This window comes from Athene noctua, chromosome 1 (genome assembly GCF_965140245.1).
Source record: "Athene noctua chromosome 1, bAthNoc1.hap1.1, whole genome shotgun sequence".
In the NCBI taxonomy this organism is placed as follows: Eukaryota; Metazoa; Chordata; class Aves; order Strigiformes; family Strigidae; genus Athene; species Athene noctua.
In genome coordinates this window covers 116,972,212-116,992,375 of record NC_134037.1, presented here as the reverse complement: position 1 = coordinate 116,992,375, position 20,164 = coordinate 116,972,212, and the positions used below count along the sequence as shown (strand labels likewise).

At 55.8% G+C, this 20,164-nt stretch overlaps 3 protein-coding genes across 5 annotated transcripts; 2 read left to right on the top strand and 1 right to left on the bottom strand.

Annotated features, from left to right (window-relative positions):
• Window positions 1-1,515: 1,515 nt before the first annotated feature.
• On the top strand, window positions 1,516-4,554 carry NPAS4 (neuronal PAS domain protein 4). Its single transcript, XM_074900012.1, has 8 exons — window positions 1,516-1,660; window positions 2,219-2,385; window positions 2,486-2,622; window positions 2,809-2,914; window positions 3,060-3,306; window positions 3,556-3,665; window positions 4,043-4,178; window positions 4,260-4,554. The coding sequence occupies exons 1-8, from the start codon at window positions 1,560-1,562 to the stop codon at window positions 4,552-4,554; spliced, it is 1,299 nt and encodes a 432-aa protein (XP_074756113.1). The 5' UTR covers window positions 1,516-1,559.
• Window positions 4,555-4,720: 166 nt separating this feature from the next.
• RRP36 (ribosomal RNA processing 36) lies at window positions 4,721-14,377 on the top strand. Its single transcript, XM_074899997.1, has 7 exons — window positions 4,721-4,985; window positions 9,408-9,546; window positions 11,637-11,703; window positions 12,485-12,589; window positions 12,712-12,786; window positions 12,898-13,015; window positions 13,246-14,377. Exons 1-7 carry the CDS (start codon window positions 4,721-4,723, stop codon window positions 13,380-13,382), a joined length of 906 nt encoding a protein of 301 aa, XP_074756098.1. The 3' UTR covers window positions 13,383-14,377.
• A 1,603-nt stretch (window positions 14,378-15,980) lies between these two features.
• LOC141970301 (transmembrane protein 121-like) lies at window positions 15,981-19,349 on the bottom strand. Of its 3 annotated transcripts, none has more exons than XM_074926797.1 (2): window positions 19,264-19,349; window positions 15,981-17,491 (listed from the first exon to the last, which is right to left on the bottom strand). In XM_074926797.1, the coding sequence occupies exon 2, from the start codon at window positions 17,488-17,490 to the stop codon at window positions 16,552-16,554; it is 939 nt and encodes a 312-aa protein (XP_074782898.1). In that variant the 5' UTR covers window position 17,491; window positions 19,264-19,349; the 3' UTR covers window positions 15,981-16,551. The 3 variants fall into 3 exon arrangements, with proteins under 3 accessions (XP_074782898.1, XP_074782908.1, XP_074782917.1); XM_074926807.1 differs by lacking the exon at window positions 19,264-19,349 and adding an exon at window positions 18,707-18,961; XM_074926816.1 differs by lacking the exon at window positions 19,264-19,349 and adding an exon at window positions 18,829-18,949.
• Between the last annotated feature and the right edge of the window lie 815 nt (window positions 19,350-20,164).

Below are 20,164 nucleotides of genomic sequence, written 5' to 3'. Positions count from 1 at the left end.
ATAGAGGTGAGGTGTCTAATGTGAAGAGGGGCTCCAGTGGCAACTGTAGCAGAGCTAAGGCAGGGAAAGCTAGGGAAGCACTCGGGGTGTTTCCCTGGGATGTAAAGTCACAGAGCAGCCAAGAGATGGTGGTGGCTGTGTGCTGGGAACGGGTGGCAGAGGGCCTGGGCTTTCTCTGCTTCCCTGAAGGCTGGCACATAGTCAGGGTCTAGTGCTGCTCATCCAGCAGCATGAGGTTGCAGAGGTGCTTGTGTTCCTCAGCTTGCCAGAGGTGGCTGATGTGGGTACAACAGAGCAGCCTGGAGTGGCATGAGAGCAGCGCAAACCCCATGGCAAGAGAACAGAAGGCACCACAATTGTGATGAGTTTGTTTTTCAAATACTGGCAGCACCTCACTGTGGTGGGTGATGAGCACCTGTGGCAGGATTGGGGCCTGAAGGGAGTCAGGGTGTGCTGACAGCACATCTGGCTCAGGGAGAGCACCCCCAGCTGGGGCTCCCTCTTTGTGGCCTTCGACATCTGCAGGTTATCTTCAAGGGCTGGGTGGGCATCTCCCATGTGTTGTCCAGCAGCTCCAGCTCCCCTGCTCAACCCGCTGCCTCATCCACAGGCTCTAAAGCTGTGCCATGAAATGGTGGAGTTTTTTTGCCATGGCATCCCCTTCCCCGGGACTGAAGCACCAAGCTTACTCTTCTTGTAGGGTGCCAGGCGCCAGGAAACAACCACAGACCACCCAGGCTCCCTGCACTGGGCAGCATGGTGCTGAGCACAGAGGCTCTATCCGTGAATGGCTGTCACTGGGGCTTCTCTGGGGAGAATCACAATCTCTAGGGCATTGAGTAGAGACAACAGGCTCTAGAAAGGCTCAGCACCCCATGCCAGCTGCCTCTAGGAGAGCAAACCTTTGGTGAGGAGGCGGCTTCTCTGGTAAGAAAAGAAGGGGCTCACCAGGGAGAGGGTCACAGGCACCCCACTCCCCTCCAAGGTTTGCCTCAGGTTCAGGAGTGCTGTGGCCCTGACCTCTCTCTGCCAGGACCCTGCTGCAGACCCGGGGATGGGACACTGCTCACCACCTTGGTCTGGATGTCCCCAGTGAATTTTCTTGTCATATCAGCTCCTTCTCTCAGCAATGCTGGAGGGCAGCTGCTGGGCAGGTGGACTAGTCACAGGCCTTCAGCCCATCGTGGGCCTTTCACTGGGCTGGCAACAACTGCAGGCCTGGACCGGGTGGATGTGTGCCTCACGAGGGGACCCCTGCTACCTTCATCATCACCTCCTGAGCAGCCAGGTTTGCTTTAAAGACCCTAGCTTCCTTTTATTGCTTCCCCTCTCAGATTGCAGCCGGCTGCACAGGCTATTTTTAGCTGCCTGCCTTCTAAAAATAGCCCTGAGCTGTTTGGAGTTGCGTCAGGAGAGGTAACACTCTCCATGAGCGGCTTGGCCCCTGCACCCTGGGAGGGTACAAAAGGAGGCTGGGAGCAGCAGGGTCAGCAGGTTCAGGCGCAGCCAGAAGCGAAGGAGGCAGCGCTGCCAGCTTCAGGCATCCCAGTGCCGGCATCATGACCATCTTCTGCAGCCACTGCCACAGACCGCTGCAGGCAGAGATGAGCTGCCTGCCCAGGAGGGGCAAGCAGGCACCCAGCGCCTTGAAGCCATTCAGGTGAGCCCCCTATCGCCCCCCACCTACAGGGCTGTGATGGCCTCCCGGCTGGGGGGTACCCCGGGCCAGCTCAAGTAATGCCCAATGGCCCTCTCAAGGGTGCACCACCAGTCTGGGACAGCAGGGCTGCCAGCCTGCACGTGGGGAGGAGTGCGAGAGTTTGGAAGAGTGCAGGGCTTTCAGGTGGTTGAAGAGTAGAGGCAGATGCAATAGGCTAGGGCTCACATTCTGGCACTGGATGCAGTTTCCATCCTCACAGGGTTTGGCGGGGAGGTTGTGTCACTTGGGCTCCCCCCCTCAAGCACAGGTCATTGTCCAGCCTGGCCCCTAGAGAGAGGGGCACCAGCCACGCCAGCAGTGTGTGCCCCTGGGCAGCTGTGAGCACCTCTGCCTGTGCCCACTGCACTGGAACGGCCACCAAAAGTTTGCTCTCTGAGAGGCAGCTCCCATGAGCGCTGAGCCTCTAGGAGAGCATCTCCACTCTATGTCCCCGAGCTTGCAATTCTTACCCATAGCAGCAGGCGGGGGGCACTCTTCCTCAGACAGCTGGCTTTGCAGGTCAACCAAGAGTGCCTCCAAGGCTCGCAGGGACCAGATCAACGTGGAGCTGCAGGCGCTGCGCTCCCTGCTGCCCATCTCCGTGCATGAGAAGGAGCGGCTCTCCTACCTCCACACCATGGCCCTCGTTTGCCTCTGGCTGCGGGGGGCTCAGCTGTTCCCTCCAGGTACCTGTGGCACTGCTGTACCCCACAATAGCTTGGCTCTGCGGGGGACACTGCTCCTACCCCATCAAGACAGCACTTCACCCTGTGCTCCCCCCTGCAGACTTGGCTCCTCCTGCGGGACCGGTCCTCAGCGCAGAGCTGCTGTCCCTGCTGCCGGGGTTTCTGCTTGTGCTCTCGGCCAACGGCAAGCTGGTTTACATCTCAGAGAACGTGGTTCAGGTCCTGGGCCTCTCCGTGGTAAGGCCTGCCCGCTGGGTATTTGCCATCACTGTCCCCATACCTGTCTTGGTGCCTTTATCGCGTGCAGGGAACGCTGCCCTGGCAGACGCTGGCCTGTGGCTGCAGCAGGCTGCACGCTTGTGGTGCCAGTGCATGGCCCACCGGGGCAGGCACGGTACACCACGGCAGCCCCATCTTTATCAGGTGGAGCTGCTCGCCCAAGGGGACACGGTCTTTGACATCCTCGATGGGCCAGCATGCGAGGATGCACGGAAGAAGCTCCTCCTCGCCCAGGAGGAGCCTGGCAGGGGTAAGGGAGCCCTCGGCTGGCATCTCACAGGTGCTGCCGTCCTGCTCTGGCCCTTTGTGGCTGCAGTCAGAGAGCCAGGGCCAGCCCTGCTGAGAGTGGACTGAGGGAGCCCCTGACCATCTCTGACCCATTTGTTTCCCTACAGAAGTCACGTTTGTCAGCGAGATGCGCACGTCCAAGGCCTTCCGGCTGCAGCATGGGGGGAATCGGGCCATGGCAGTGTGCGGGCACTTCACAGCCCTGCACTGGTCAGCCTCCCCCTCTACCGCAGCCTTCCTGGCTCTCTGCACGCCAGTCACACAGCTGCCCACAGACAGCAATGCTGGTTGCCAGGACGACCTATTCCAGAGCACGCATGTCCTAGACATGACATTTATTGATGTCACGGAGAGGTGAGGGCTGCCTGCTCGCACCACAGCCCCAGCTGTCCATCATTTCCCTTCACCAAGCCTGTGGGTGGGATGTAGACTGGACCCTGCGCAAGCACCAAGACTCTCCCAGACGCTTCCCAAGCCTCTTCCCTCCCTCGTTTGCGTTTCTGTACCCCTGTTATTTTGTGCTCTCCCCCATCATGCTGCTCCTTGCTGATATAGTGTAGAGCCTGCAAAGCACTCAGCCCCCACTCCCCTTGTCTTCCTCAGCGTCACCTATCACCTTGGCTACCGCAGGGAGGAACTGATCGGTCAGTCATGGTACGCCCTCCTGCACCCTGAGGACACTGACCTAGCAGCTGCCCAGCACAGGGCCGTGGGTGAGTGTCAGGCCTGGGAACTTGCATGTCTTTACCTGGCTACACCTCAAACCTGGCTGGCCAGGACAACAGAAACAAAGTGAATTTAGTCCTACCTGCTGTGGCTCCCTGCTCCAAAAAGTACAAAGCACAGAGCTGTAACACACCTCACGTGCTGTCTGTAAGGTCACACATTCCATTCGGGAACGTGGGCACCCTGCTTTGCCATGGGGGGCAAGTCTGCCTGAGCCCCAGCATTTTGAGGGGGCAGGACTGTTACAGCCCTGACTCCACTCTGTGGCTGCTGTCCCGCTGGGGCCAGAGCAGCAACCTGACTACAGACCCCCGAGGGGCAGCCGAGGGCCCCTCCGCTGGCTAACGCGGCCCCTTGCCCGCAGCGCTGGGGGCCGGGGCCGCCGCAGGGACAGCGGTGCTGCGTGTGCTGCGCAGAGACCGCACCTGGACCTGGCTCCGGGTGTCAGCGCGGCGGGACGACGGGGGCCGCGCCATCACCTGCACCAGCCACTGCCTCAGGTGAGGGCTCGCACGGGGAGGCGGGCAGACCCGGGCCGGGCCTCGCCCCCGGGCCGCCCCTCACCGCCGTCTCTGCCGCAGGGAGGAGGAGGCGGCCTATCTGCGCGCCCGACAGCACCGCACCGCGCCGCCGCCCGCCCCTGCCGCCGTCCCGCCGCCGGGAGGGGAGCTCAGCCTGCTGGCCGCCCAACTCCGCGCCCTGGCCGACAGCCTCTCGCCGCCCGGCCCCGCCCCGCCCCGGCCCTCGGCCTGGCCCGGGCCCGGGCCCGGAACGCTCCGCCCGAGCCCGCACGACGCCGCCCTGGCCCGTCTCCTGGGCAACGCGATGGAGGGGGCGTGGCCCCCCGCCGCGCGCGCGCCCTGCCCGCGCCAATAAACGCCCCTTCCCCCACTCCGCCCGCCGGCGTTTGCCTGCGCGTGCGCCGCCCGCGCGCCACTTCCGGTTCCGCCCGCGCGCGCTCTCCGCCCTCCCGGTTCGCGGAGAGTCTGGGGGGGCGGGGCCTGGCCCTGGTGCCGCGTGTCGCTGCGGGGAGAGGGCGGCGATGCGGCCGCGGCAGGAGGGCGCGGGGAGCCGGTCCCGGCGGGACTGGCGGGTACTGACGGTGGGAGGGAGAAGAGCCGCTGCCGCCGAGGAGGAGGAGGAGGAGGAGGAGGAGGTGGAGGTGGAGGAGGCCGCTGCTGCGGCGGGGCGGCCACTCGGGAGGCTGAAGGTGGCGGAGGGCGAGAGTTTCAGCGACAGCGGGAGCCCCCCGGGGGTGGAGGAGGAGGAGGAGGAGGAGGAGGAGGAGACGGGGGCTGGCTGGAGAGGTGAGGAGTGCCCCGCTCAGGCGGGTCCTGGGAGCGCTGGCCCGGCGCCCCCGGAAGGCCCGGCGGGACGGCGCGGCCTGCGCGGCTCCTCTTCCCGGTGTCATCCAGGCCACAGCGCGTCTCCCGGCGCGGTCGGGGTGTTATATGGCCGCCCGCCCGGTGGGGAGCGAATTGGGCGAACGCCTTGGTCTTTTCCGGGTTCCCGCTCTTTCGTTCTTTTGCTCCCCTTCTGCCGCTTGCTCCGCTCGGAAGATGAGTTCGGGGTCAACCGCAGAATGTCAGATGGAGCAGACAGACTCTAAAACAAAAAATTGTAGGGGCTTCTTTTTTTTCACACTAGTTGCCTTCCCCTGTGTGGAAGATCTCCTACATCTTCTCAGGGACAGTTGCTCTGTGCAGATTTAGATGCCCCGTAGCCTGAAAGGTCCTTAACAGCACGGGTAGGCTGGAAGGACCAGGTGGTGTAGGTGGCAACAGTGGTGGTGTGTATTGAGGCAGTTGTTCTTATCTGCAGTGTGTTTTCCTTGTCTTAAAATGATCAAGGTGAGAATGTAAACTTTGAGAAATACATCAGAGAAATATGTTGAGAAATGTATCAGAGGCCCTTGAGAAGAATTGTGAGGGGATGGACTCGGTGTTGATACTGTTAAATGCATGGTGTGTCAGCAGTGTGGGAAGTTACTAGTTGTCTTGTGAGACACTCCTTACTGTGTTTGTGGGGGGCTATGGGGAAAGTGCATCTCATCTCGGGGCAGGCTTTCAGGAGGGGATTCCAGTGAGGGGTGGGGTGCCCCCCATCTGTAGACATTTCATTTTTCTTAATGGTGAGCTTTAGCAAAGCTCGGAGAGAAGACCACTGACACCTTTCCTTCCCACAGCTGGATGTGAATGAGAACAGCCATTTTGCTTTTACTATCTGTCAGGGACCTCTGTAATGTTGTTTCTGGGACAGAAGTAGTTATATTAGAGCCCAGCGCTAAGTTTGTCTCAGTGCAGAATGACTGGGAGGATACAAGCCATTTCTTAGGCCATCTGGTTTTGCATCCTGGACACTCTTTGGTGAGTTCAGCACGTTGTATAGTTCTTGACAGATTCAGGTGAGAAAGTCATAAGGTGCCCATGTGTCAGAGGAGTCTGCAGAAGGAGAGGAAACTCAAGGAGGCCGTGCTGGTGAGCAGAAAATGCCCATGTTATCAGCAGGTAACAGTAGGTTAGCAAAACATGGAAAGAAGAGGAAACAGTCCACAAAATAATGGAGAAAGGGAGAAAACGGCAGGAGGGAAGATGATACTACTGTGTGGAAAGCACTTCCCCATTAGGTGTTGGGTACTCAAGTCTGGTCTGCTATCCTGTACCAGTACTGAAATACTTTATCAGTGGAAGTTCTGCATGCCTTTGCTTTGTCTGATTTATACCAAATCTCTTGTCTAATCCTTTGCTAAATGTTGCATCTTTTTCTATGATGTCTTTATCTTGTTTTCATTGACATTTTGTAAGCCTTTGATATTTTACCAGTATTGTTTTGGAATTGCAGCTAAATGGAGAATTGTAGTGCAAGTGATGGTGTCTTGTATGTCTTCATGAAATGTCAGAGTAGCTTCCACATCATTCTTGCTTTCCTTTAATGCTTTCTTTGCCCTTTTGACTGTCCTTGATCAGTGTCTTTCATTTGTCTGGTGATGCTTTGAGTATCCAGTGATAGTCAAAATAGTGCCCTATATAGCGATTAATTGCTCTGTACCCCAGTAACTTGTATAATTGGCACAGATTTTTCCTGTAGTGCAGCAGTTTAAAGCTATCAGCATGGAATTTGAACAGCATGTGGCAGATGCTTTTGTCTAAACCCTAGAATTTATTGGTTTCCTTAAGTCCTTGTGAACCCCAACAGTGTGATTACTTTTAATTGCTGAGCTGTTTGGCACTTGGCTCTTATCTGAATGTGGGCAGAATTCTTCAGTCTGGATGTTTTTTCTTGTTCTGGGCAAGCAGGGAATAAGTGACTGTACAAGAGTGCCACAGGGGAAGGTGGAGAGCCTGAGGAAGATCAGGAAGGGTGATGGTGCTGTCATTTCTAAGAACATAAGGGGCAAGGTTGTTTGTGGGAGCCCAAGCAAGAGAGGATATCAAACTACAGTAAGATAGTTGGTAAGGGTGTTTTGGGGAAGCAGTGTAATGAAATAGTGCTGTATTCACATTTCTGTTGTCCCTTGTGCAGCAAACTGGCTATATGGTGTTTCCTTAACCCTCTGCAGAGGCCTAACGAGCGCTAACAGAGCAGAGTTCTTGGGTGTTCAGAACAATCAAAAAGAAAACATTGCTTGAGGCAGCGCTTGGTATGATTACCACATTTTTTTGGTTGATGGGAGTAGATTCTGAAGCAGAAAGTCTTGGTTATTGCCAAGATGAGAGTGACTGGTATGGTAAGTCCATGCTCTGAGACAGTGTGACTGACCTCACCAGAGCAGAGATTCCCCTCCAGCCCATGGTGAAGACCATGGTGAGGCAGGCTGTGCCCCTGCACCCATGGAGGTTAACAATGGAGCAGATCTCCACCTGCAGCCTGGGGAAGACCCCGTGCTGGAGCAGGTGGATATGCCCCTGTGGCTCTTGGCAGGACCTGTGACCCTGTGGAGAAAGGAGCCCACACAGGAGCAGGTTTGCTGGCAGGACCCGTGACCCAGGCTGGAGCAGTCTGTTCCTGAAGGACTGCAGCCTGTGGAAGGGACCCACACTGGAGCAGTTTGTGAAGAACAGTATCTCATAGGAAGGAGAAGGAAGCCCACAATTTGTGAAGGACTGTCTCCTGTGGGTGGGACACCACGGGGTGACAGGGGAAGAGATGACGTGTGATGAACTGACGGCAACCCCGGTTCCCCGTCCTGCGCCCTTCTCAGGGGAGGAGGTAGAGAAATCGAGAGTGAAGTTAAGCCTGGGAAGAAGGGGTGGGGGGAGGTGTTTTAAAGATGTGGTTTTATTTCTCATTATCCTACTCTGATTAGGTCGGTAATAAATAAATTTTTCTCAAGTCGAGTCTGTTTTGCCCGTGCTGGTAATTGGTGAGTGATCTCTTCCTGTCCTTATCCTTTCATTGTATTTTCTTTCCCCTGTCTGGCTGAGGAAGGGCAGCTTGGTGGGCACCTGGCATCCAGCCAGGGCCAACCCACTGTAGGCAGGATGTGATTGTTTTTGCTAGGCCATAGTTGGGGTGTTTTGTGCCAAGTGCATAATACTGCAGAGGCTTAGAAAGACTCTGTGCCTGTCACTGCTCAGAGGTGTTGAGCAGGCAAATGCCACCCAGATGGTGTTTGCCAAGACTTTCTGCATCAGAAGGGAGGCAATGCAAACCCTCCTGTTCCTTCTTGCCCCTATCATCATCCAGAGAACAAAATGAGCATATCCAAGTGTTGCCTTAAGAAATGTTTTCTGGTTGCTAGTCCTGAACACCCAGAGGCGTAAATCCAGAAAGAATTGTTGATAATATTTTTACATTGTGGTTATAAGAAGTGTTAAAGGTTACTGTCACTGAGGGATATTAAAAGAAACATAGCAACAGAAAATTCCAGAAAAATATCTTGTGCGTTCATCGAACGCTTTGGGTAGAACTGGTTTTCCTGTTTCTTGTGGTGTTTGTGTTGATCTTCTAGTCGGTTGTCAGAGGAGAGAAGGAATATTTTATGATGCACAGGGTCTAAATAACACTGTGGGGAGCTCACAGCAAGGTTAGAATACGAAACTGCTCTTTGGTGTTGTGGGGTTTTGTTCTTCCCCCGGTGAATCAGGCTATGAGCTATTCCTGTCGGTAGTGAGATGTTGGAAGTTGAATGTCTGGGTTTCAGTAGTTTACAATTTTCTGGGGTGCTGACGAGGCTCTGCTGTGGGAATTGCTTTGTTGCAGACTGAGCAGAGCTACGGTGGATGTGCAGTGGTGAGAGACTGTCTCCAAGTCTTAACAGACTGAACAGTCTGCATGGTCTTCCTGCACCTTCTGGCTGGTCTTAAGGTTTGAGAGATGTGATGGGAGAATAGTCTGTTGAAGTGGAAGAGTCAGGACTGAGAGGTGACCCCTCGGAATTTGCAGCGTGGCCAAAAAATAGCCCAGTGCAGAGCTCATATTGCTCTTTGTACCAGGCAAAAACTTTGAACTGATCTTGTGTGTGCTACTGAGAGGGAAGCAAAGACACACTGGGGAGAGAGGGAGATTATTCTAATGCTGAAGACTGCAGTGATCAATGAGAAAGAAAGATCAATGAGAAAGAAATCAAAGGCTGAGATGCATCGGCTTCTTTCTGCCATGCAGTTATATCTGGATGGCACCACTGTGCTCGTGTCACTGTCTCAGACCGAGACATCCCTTTTTGGTTGAATTTGGGGAAGTGCCTTGAGAAGCTGTTTGGTTCACGTGTGTCCTGTGCTCTCTTCCAGATCAATCTCTCATGTCTTTTGAGGAGCTACTGCAGGTGCAGAGTGACAGGAGAACAAGAGTGTGCAAGCAGGTGACTGGTGGGAAAAAACCTGCAAAACCTGCCAAAGCTACAGTGAAGCAGCAACAAGGCAAAAAGGGGTAAAGAGATTCTTTTGTGATCAGAAAAATATGTGTGTGTCCAGAAATTACGCTGGGAGTTCCTCATAGCATTGCCATCACCTTGCAGCTGGTATAGAGCTCCTTTAATGTGCTACACAATAATGCTTTTCACTATGGTGTTTAATTTGGGAATGGTCTGTTGCTGTTTCAGAGCTCTTAATATCCTATCCTGTTCAAATCCCCTGCAGCCACCTGTTACTTGATAGTTAAATCAGCACTCAGTTCCTTTACACCCTCTGTATTAAGGCATGTAACCTGCAGCATGGTATGCGTCTCTCTTAAGCTGTATGATACTGCTTTGCTTGTGTTCCCTATGCCCTGGTGTAGTTGCCCTGATGTAGTTACCCTGCTGTTTTCTAAACCCCTTCCAGTTCATCAGCATCTTCTGCCTGGCTCCCACTGGCTGGACTTGTACTGACAACCAGTTGTTCTGGAATTTCACCGATCCTTCTGCTGTTGTCTCATCTGTGGCTTGTCTGTGTTGATTTCCCCTTTACAGTACTTACCATCACAGACTTTTTCCTGTCCTCAGTGGTCTTTACATCTATTTGCATACTCTGTAAGTGCTATTGATGTGGTGACTATAAAATGTATTCAACACAACAAAAACTATTAGATCTTTTTAGACTTCTCCACAGGCCCCCACTGGTAACAACTGTCACACCATTAACCTTTATTTGCAGTAATGGGCTGGTTTTCACTCCTCAGAGTCACAGCTAAGTGATTTGAACAGGTTTCTTCTGTTACACTGGCATTCCCTAACCTATTTCTGAACCTCTGCTGAATGCATGTTTCTTTTGTTATAAACGGTTGTTTAGAACGTTTCTGCTTTACCTTTTACACAGGAGTCTCAGGAATTTTGTATAGTACAACATCTTCACACAGTATCTATTTCTGCCACACAGTTTGCATAATTCTGTTTTTATTCAGTTCTCCTTATCCTTTAAGGGATGCATCACTGTAAATCTCACATGCAGTTTCTCTTATGTTTTTGTTAGGGAAGTGAGCTTCTTAAAAAAAGGGACTTAAGGGAAATCCCCTGGACCTGAGCTGGTTTCAGCAAAGCCGACTCGAGAGCATTGTACAGGGGTGTAGCCACGTCAGCAGACACAAAAACACACCAGACGCTGCCCTAAGTGGGACTTGGAAAACTTACTTGTGCCTCTGGGGTTGTTTATGTTCCTGCCCTGATGTTACTGTGTTGCTGAATGTGGGTATAATGTCCACATTGAGGGTACTCACAGCAGGTGGTTCACAGGTCTTCTCATGTTTCTATAACTTACCTGATGTGCTGACAAATAGCAGGACACAGCACCTGGGTAATATGGGGAGAGGAATACCACGTTCTCCCATGTAATACTGCCCCCCTCATACACCTAAAGCATCAAGCTCTAAAGGCCTGTGCTGCAAGGAGAATTTATTCACTTAATTGGTTGTCACCACAGGCCTCATGGTCCTGATTCACTGTGAAGTCTCTTTTGGGATATGTGCCATAATCTGTACGGCCCTTATTCCCGGGGGCTGACCCTTCCTTCACTTGTGTTACAGTATGCTTTTTCACTGAGCCTGGCCACAGGAGAATTGGCCTGTCTTTGTAACTACCAGGTCAGTGCAGAAATTCCCAACTTCGGTCTTAGCTTTCAGTGTAAGTATTAGTCAAGAGTGGATGAGTTGATGGGCCAGGAATAAAAGAGGGTTGTTGCATGATGAATGAAAACATGGGGAGGGAGAAGAATAATTGAATAAGCATGTTTTACTGGTGCAGGTGGTGGGTTTTCACGATGCAGTGAGGCTGTATGAAGTTTTGTGTAGGATTCTTTTAACCATGCATTTATAGACCGTTTGGTTGTAGCAGTGTTGCCTGGTTCTTGACCAAGTCAGCTTTTTGCTCTCTGTAGGTGTCACGGTGAGGATTGAATAGCAGTCTGCTGTTTCAGCACTGTGCAGTAATGTTCTTCCGAGGGTCTGGCTGACCTCCTGACACATTAGCCTGGGCCTCATTCTGTCCTCTGCACCTTTTAACAGCATTTATCTGTCCTCTGCTCCTCTTAATTTTTCTCTTTTTTCAGGCCATTGGAGATGTCTGCCAAGAAGCCTGTACCTTTTTTGCGGCAAGTTGTCTCTGTTGCAAAGAAGGTGGGTGCTGCCCCTCCCCAGTTAAGGAGGTGACTTCCCTTAGCAGTGCTGATTGGGCACAGACATGGTAATGGGGCTGCTGAAGGTGAAGGGCTGTTTCTGGAGGACAGGGCTTGGACCACTGTGTAGCAAGTGCAGGTAGTGCCAGTGTCTCTCTGGGGAGAACAAGAGATTGGGTGTGGGAGCAGCTGCTGTCTTGCGTAATGTGCAGCTTGGGTCTCAAATGTTAGAGTTACTCCTCAAGTGTTTCTAGAAGATGTAAGGACTGCCACCAGTGCCATCTGCACTGCAAGCTATGGTCGTTGTTCAGTACTAATCACACTGGAAATGTCCATCTGGTTTCTAATCTGGACATAACCTTGACTTATCGTATTAATATGTTAATTTTCACAGTTAGAGATCTCTTTTTGTATCTCTCTTTGTATGACCTGACCCAGATGATCTCTGAAATCTAGATGGGTTTGAATTCCTAAATCCATCACCTTGACAACACATGTTCAGCCAGCTGGGAGTTCCAGGTGTTTGGAGGCAGCACTCATACTGCTGTTCCTTGAATCAGCTGCTCCTGGGTGGTAGACTTGCATATGGAAATGGCTGTTGCTTGGTAGACTGGATGCAGGCATGATGACTTTGTGAGGGACTGCCACCTTGATTATTGGACTCAGTCTTTGCAAACTGCAGATGTTTTCAATGGTGGGTGCTTAATATTGCTAGTAAAAAAAAATAAATAGCAAGGTCTGATCCTGGCCACAGCTCTTACTTTTGCCTTTCTTGCCTTCAGGTCCACAGAGACCCTCGATTTGATGACCTGTCTGGAGAGTATAAGCCTGAAATATTTATGAAGACATACAGCTTCCTGGATGGCATCAAGAAGCAGGAGAAGGAGGTGATGCTGTGTGCCTGTCCTTGGCCATACAGACCTTGCTTGGCAGGGACAGGTTCCACAAAGGCCTTTCACAGTGGAAGTGGCAGGCGGGCAGTCATGCAGCTCTTTGCTCTCTTCTTCAGATGATTCAGAAGCAGCTGAAAAAATGCCGGAACATGGAGCAGAAGGAGAAACTCCAGCAGCTCCTGAACCGCATGGTGAGTTCAGTGCAGCATCTCCTTTTCTGTGAGGCAGTGCACTAGAAGGGAGGATGTGTGACCTGAGATCTGCCTAGACACTTGCTGACACAGGCCATCCTTTCTGTACAGACACAGCAAGAACAGGCACAGAAGAAACAGCAGAAGCTGAGGGAGAGGGAGCTATCTTTGAAGAGGCAACAGAGGGAATTGGCCAAGCAGGGAAAGAAACCCTTCTTCCTAAAGAAATGTAAGTACTCAGTGTGAACATGCTGCAGGAAGACCTAGAAGGGCTGATGGGACTCCAAGCACTGGAAGCGAGTTGTCCATGATACTCTACAGAGCTGTGGAGGGATTGTTCTAGCCCTGGTACTCGGGGACAAGCCAGGCCTGGAGCCAGGGAGGGAGAGGTGAGGAAGGACGGGTCCATAGAGATGGTTCCGGCTTCAGTTTAAAACCTTGCTCCCCTCTTCACTGCAGCTGAGAAGCGGAAATTGGAGCTAGCCGAGAAGTATGCAGAGCTGAAGAGGAGTGGAAAGCTGGAGAGCTTTCTGAACAAGAAGAGGAAGAGGAATGCCATCAAAGACAAGCGCCGTCTGCCCTCACAGAACTCATGACCACTGGACAGACACGCTGTTGTCTGGCACTGGGACTCTGTGCCCTGGCCAGGGCTGGAAGGTGGCCATCCCTCTTCCCAGTATTTGCTTTTCACTGCACAGTGATGCTGTTACGCAGCAGAGCAGAGGCTGAACTGAAGGAAATAGTGGGTTTTTTGTAGCTGAAACGTCCTTTCCACTTGTGGTTTACAGTGTGCCTGGGTGGTGACAGGTCTGTCATGCAGATGTCCATGGTGTTGACAGCCGTCTCTCTCCTTGCACCTGCTCATCGTCCTGTAGTTAGGAGAGCATGAGTGTTACCCTGCATTGCTGGCTCTACTCCAGGTCTGAGCAGATGCCAAGGAAAGGACCTTGGGTGGGAGGGTTCTGGCACAACGCCTGCTCAGAGCAAGGCTAGCACTGACTTCAGACCAGGTTGCCCAGGGCTGCTTCAGTTGGGAATGTCCAAGGACAGATCCCACCACCTCTTGGCCTCTGTTTCAGTGCTTCAGGTTCTCAAGATGGAACTCTCCCTCTACCCCCACCTTTCTTCCAGGAAACCTGCCTGGTTTTAGTCCATCATAATAGTCTTGTTCTCAGTGAAGTGCCTGTCTCTCTCTTAGTAGCCTTGTCACAGGTCTGGGGGGTGCTGTTGGATCTCCTCGAAGTGTGAATAAACCCTGTTCTCTCAGCCTTTCCTTGTGCTGCTTCAGCCTCTGAACAACTTTCACATCCTCAACTAGAGTCAGCCCAGAGGACCAACATCCATCTTCTAGGGCCCAGCCTGGAAGCAGTATCTGGATGTAATCTCACAAGTGGCAAATAAAGGAGACACGATGGCAGCCCTGTGCATGGGCTGCAGGCTGGAGCATGCTGCTGGCTGTGCTCAGGGTCTGCTGCCAGTGATCTCTCCAGCAGGGCTCCCTCCCCTGGTTTCTCAGGGTGGTCTCTGCAGGGCTATCTGTGCTTGTAGGAAACTGGTTCTGTATGAAATAAAATACCTCTGTTTTCCTTTATTCCCATGTCAGTGCTGTTACAGTCAAAAGTGTTTGAACTTAGAGGAGTTAATGCCTCTCCCCATCATTATGTTTGACCACCAGCTCTCTTGTTGCCCACTCCCTTTTGCCCCTGGCTCCAGTGGCTACGTTGACAAGGTGGTGATGCGAGGAGAGCCCAGATGATTTGTTTGATGAGATGATGATGTGTGCTGGGAGAGTGCCTCAGCTCTGCTGTGTGCAGGTGGGCAGCGTGTGTGGGGCCTGGGGAATGATGAGCAGCTCCATCACGCCCACCTGAGGGGGTTGCTGAAACATCTGCCTCCACTGCAGTTCCTGTGGGTGATGTGATTCTGCTCTGGTAACAGGTTTTAGTGTAACTGGGGGAAGGCAGTAGAAATGGAATGTGCTAATGGAAATCCTCAGCTGCCTCTAACCTACATATGGCTCGTTGCTTTGCACTGCGCCTGGCTGCTGCTTCCTCCTTTTCCTTGTGGATGCAGAGTCTGCTGCGTCCCTGAGCCTTCAGAGGAGTGTTACCTTGGGAGTGGTGTGGCAGCACCAGACCCCAAGGCTATCCTGACCCCTTTGTGGCATTGGTCTGCTGGTTTATGATTTCAATTTTTAATCAAAAGCTGAACAAACCTCCACCTGCACTTAAACGCAAGAAGGGCAGGCTGGAGGTGGCTCACCCCTGTGTTGCTGCTGCCCGGGTCTTGCTGAGGGGCCATGTGGGAGCAGCATACCTGAGTAAATGTGTCCCTGTCACCAGCTGCTGGTAGGCCCTGCCCAGCAGGGAGCAGAGCTGGCGCATCCCCAAAGCGCTCCTGCTTTCCTCTCCTGCCCCTCTGGAGCCAAATGGCTTCTTCCTGCTGAGGCCTGTGTGCGTGCCTGCAAGGAGGACATCATTGCTGGGCTGTCACCGGCTCCTGGTCAGCACATGAGCAGTGAGGAGTGAGTTTGCTGGCCTCTCTGGCAGCTCCTGAAGCAAGGGAAGCCTGGGGTGTGGCTCAGCTCAGCCAGTGCTGTGGTGGCACTGGGTGCTGGGTCAGGTGGCAGTGTGGCAACACCAGCTCCAACAGGAGGAGATGCTTCCAACATCTCCAGAGAGCTTTCTACTGCCAGGGGAGCTGCTCTTGCGCAGGGCCTCCTGGCTTCAAGGTGTCACTTGGGTTATTTTCCTTCTATTTCTAACACTGTTCTGGCAGTGTGTCTGCCAGACCTGCTCTGGTGTCCCTCCAGAGACTTGCTATGGGTGTCCCTGAGCAGCCACTGGGCAGGGCGGGCACCAGCTGATGTAACTGCAGCTGGTTGTACAGGCAGTGGTGGCTGACAAAGCTGCCACATGTACTCACTCCCTCAGTGACACCCTCTGAGCCCACCAGATTCTCACGTTGCCTCTCTTTCCCCAACTGCTGGCCAGGAGGAATGGCAGGAGATGCAATCCCCAGCCCTGGGTGGTCACTGAGTGAGCCCCCCCACCCCAGACATGCTCTGCAGCCACAGCTGGACATCCAGGCACGCGAGGGACCCCAGCACCCATGGGAGCTGAGGGTGACCTGCCTGCTGGCAGGGACACAGACAGGAAGAGGCTGCAGGGCTCAGGTCTTTTATTGCAAAGAGAGAGATCTGAAAAAGGACAGTCACCCCCTCTGGGTGCCCCGGGCCTGCAGCTGGCCAAGAGGGATGACAGGCATGGGGAGGCCCCAGCCTCGCTCCCCCAGCATGGGGACCTCAGCTCACGCAGCAGGGAGCCAGCTGCTGCCAAGCACTGAGCAGAAGCGAGAGCCAACCACAGCAGCAGTGCGGGTGACCCGCAGCGTCCCTGTGCAGCCCCCCGACCTGAGCCCTGGCTGGCTGGAGGGCAGTGCTGTGGGGGGAGTGCTGGTGGGGGAGCCCAGCGCAGGGTAGGGCTGCCTGGCCCCAGCCAGGCATGGCAGGCAAACCTGGCTGCCTCTGCTCCGCTGACCATCTCACGCGGTGGGGTGCTCAGGTCCCAAACCGCCCTGCGGCCTTACAGAGGCTGCTACGGGAGGCCCACGCCACGCGATCCTTGGGGACCAGAGCAGCTTCACCCAGGGCCAAAGGGAGCAGGGTCACTGCCCACTGTTCAGGCGGAGAGCTCAGCGGCCCACCTCAGGCTTCCGGGTACAGCCAGGCTTGACGGTGCCCAGGCTGTGGCTCCTGCTGGCTTGTCACGTGTTGTCCTGGGCCAGTTCCTCGGGGCAGGCAGGCTGGTCCCGGGCCACGTGCAGCCCTGGGGAGGGCTGGGCCTGGGCGCTGTGCTGCAAGGCCAGGTCCGGCCCCAGGGGCGCGTGGTGCCGGTGCCGCTGGTACTGCACAAACGTACAGACCTTCAGCCCAATGGCTAGCATGTTCTTGCCCATGAAGATGCTGGAGACCCGGGCATCCCTGAAGAAGACCATGTTGCTGCCTCTGATGAAGATGGTGGTGATGTTGACAGTGAGCATGCTCAGCATGGGGTACAGCATCATCCGGTGCGGCATGATGCCGATCCCTTGCATGCTGATCTCACAGAGGGACACACAAGGGAGGACCAGGAGCAAGATGTAGCAGTAGAAGAACATGATGCCCTCAGCCCAGAGTGGCAGCCCCTTCTTCTGGGGCTCCCACAGGTTGGCCTGGATGTCCAGCACATCCAGCATGTCCACAATGACCCAGAAGAGGCGGTTGCGGAGATCTTCTTTCTTCTTGAATGTCCTGACGTACTCCATATGCTCTGTGGCCACCAACAACATGTAGAGGGCTGGGATGCAGATGGAGAGCAGCAAGGTCAGCGCTTTGCGGGCTATGAGATCCAGGCTTTTCCGGTCAGCTTTATAGTTCTGGTATACAAAGTAGACTTTGATCTCCAGAACAAAGACATACAGGAACCAGAGGATCATGGCGTAGCCCCGTTTAGCTGTCTTTACCTCTGCCCCGACCCAGATGGCCACATAGCGGAGCACCAGCAGGAAGCACACATCACCCACTGCCACCATGACACAGATGCCCAGCTTCCTGGAGCCCTGGCTCTGTTCCACCAGGTAGGCATCCATTAGGATGAGGCTGGTCATGATGAGCACAGTGGAGAGGCACACGTGGGGCTTGCTGACAGGTGGTGGAGGAACCATCCTGCATGGAGGAACAGGCAGGGCCATCAGGGAGTTGCTAGGATTCCCCATCCCCACCCTCGGCCCCCCTTCTGCCCCTGCTCTCCCCAGCTAGTGTGGATGGTTAAAAGAAGGTGGGGGGGTGGTACATAGACTCTTCTCCCATCCTCTGTGCCTGGTTTGTTCCAAACCCACAGACTCCTAGCCGAAGTGCTCCTGAGACTCCTGGCCAGTCCATCCTGGTGGCACGTGCTGGCTGAAACCTAGCTCCTAGGCTGCACATGGGGATATGGTGGGGCAGGCTGGACAGCCTCCAAGCACTTGGGATGCTACTGCCTCTTCCGGTAGCTCATCACACCAGTTAGTCTCTGCCACCGTGAAGGGTACATGCCTTCTTCTCCATGGGATTTCCCAGCCAGTGGCACTGGTTATATTCTCCCCTCACCAGGCACACAAGACTATACCCATGCTTTTAACCCAAGCAGGTCCTTAACTGCTATGATCCAGGACTGCTCTCTTTTTAGACTCCTTTTTTTTTCATGCACAGCATGAGGCAAAGGATTATTTTTAGTCTGGCTGTCCTGTGGGGTGGGAGGGAAGAAATCAGCCCATCTTCAGTTTCCTTCAGCCTCACACTCTTGAAGAGCTCAGCCTACAGCTGTTTGCCCATGCCCACTCTGCCCCAGCATGGTACACTGAAAGCAAGGAAAGGCAGCACCAGCCCACAGCTCCAGGACACAAGAAGCTCTGCAACAGGCCCTCAATTTCAGCTGGCTGCTCAGCTTTCCCAGGCTGGGGCAGAGCAAAGCACGGTCCCCAAAAGTACCCCGCCTGCCTCGGATGGCCCTGGACTCCCTCCCCCTGGCCAAACACAACTGCGAGCAGCTGCTGCCAGAGATGGAGGGAGGATGGAGCCGGGGGCCTCGCTGGGCATGGCTCAGCAGCTGCTCTGGAGGGGAGCCAGCACCCTGGCTGAAATGGAGGACGAAGCCGGCCTGCTGACTGCGTGGCACAGCGCTGCACGATGGCCGCCCGCACAGAGCCCGCTCGGCCGCACCTGTGCCACGCAGGGGCCGTGGGACACCGACCCGGTCACCCGGTGAGCAGTGTGTGGGTGGCATCGAGCTCGGAGCAAGCGCTTGGGAGCGGGATGGAGGCTGCGCCGTTAACAGTCACCCCCGCACGCTGACGCTCCCGGTGCTGACACGGACGGCGCAGGGCCCTGGGCACAGGCTACCTGAACTCCTGCTTTTTTGGCCGAGGGAGCAGGTGTCCTGCACGGTCGTGCGTCCCTGGGACCAGAGGCGTCCCGGCACGGTGGGGGAGACAGTGAAGCCTACACCTGCCAGACACCGGTACCTCGAAGGGAGAGAAAGATGAGCAGCTGGCGGGCACGGGCGAAGGGGTGGATGTGGCGCATCTGGAGCGTGCTACAGGGCGGGGGCTCTCCCCGCCTCTCCCTCCACGGCCTCGCCCAGCCTCCGGGGGAGCCGGAGGCAGCCCCGGCCCCAGCTCAGGCCTGGCGGGCTCCCGCCCGCCCCGGGTCAGCGCAGGGCCACCCCGCACGGTGCCTCCCGCCGCGGGGCGCCTCCCCTCGGGGTGCCTGGGCACACGGCCGCCCTCGGCCCCGCCTCCCCCGAGCCCCCCCACCCGCCGAGGGGCGGCGACCCGCACCGGGGCGCCGGGAGGGAGGAGGGGGCAGGCCCTGCCCGCCGGCCGTGGGCGCCCGGCCCAAGGAGAGGGGGGGCCCGGCGCGGCCCGCAGCCAGCCGCCCCCCGCCCGGCCCGCGCTTACCTCGGGCGGCTCCCCGGGGCGCCGGGGCAGGGCGGCGGCGGCGGCGGCAGGGCCCCGGCGGCGGCCCCGGGCCCGGCGCGGCATCGCCCGACGAGCCCCGGCGGCGGCGGCGGCTTTGCTGCGGCGGCGCTTGGCCCCTCCCGGCGGGCGGGCGGGCGGGGACTGCGGCGGCCCCCGCCTCACCGGAGCGCCCGGCACCGCCCAACGCCCCCTCTTGCTCCGGTCCCCTCTGCCCGCCTGCCCCCGGCAGCCCCGGGGCTGCCGCCACCGCCCCTAACCCCCTCGCCCGGCCACCCTCCCGCTCCCCTCCTGCCCCCGAGCAGCTCCCGCCCCGGGGCCACATCCTGCACACACACCCCCCCCCCGATCCCCTCCTCCCGCCCCGGCCCCTCTGCCCTGCACCCTCCCCCCAGAGCCAGACAACTCCCCCCCTCCCCGGGCCATGGATGCTCCCTGCCGCAGCCCAGGAGAGACCCCAGGAAAATCTGGGATGCCCGGGGAAGCTGGCAAAGTGCCCTGCCTGCTGACTCCCCACCGGGAGGGACCAGCACCCCGCCTCGCTGGTGGTCAGCAGGGGAACCCCTGCACCCCCGTGGTGGCCTCGCACCCAGCCATGCCGGTCTGCGGGGTCCTGGGGAGCTCCAGCTCTGCGGGACACGGGTAGAGCCGGGCTGGGCACAGCCCGGGGCTTCTGTGCAGTTCAACCAGGCCAGCAAAGGCAAAAGGTTTCTCTTAGCCTGGTGGACATCCCTCACTACAAATGCTCTTCTATCAGCCCGGGCAGCTTCCTGCATTTAACTCTGAGCTTGTTTCTAATTGATTTAGGTCTTAGGTACACAGGGAAGGTTTTCCATTACATTTCCACTCTGACTCTGAAGTGCTTGTTGTAAATATTTTAGAA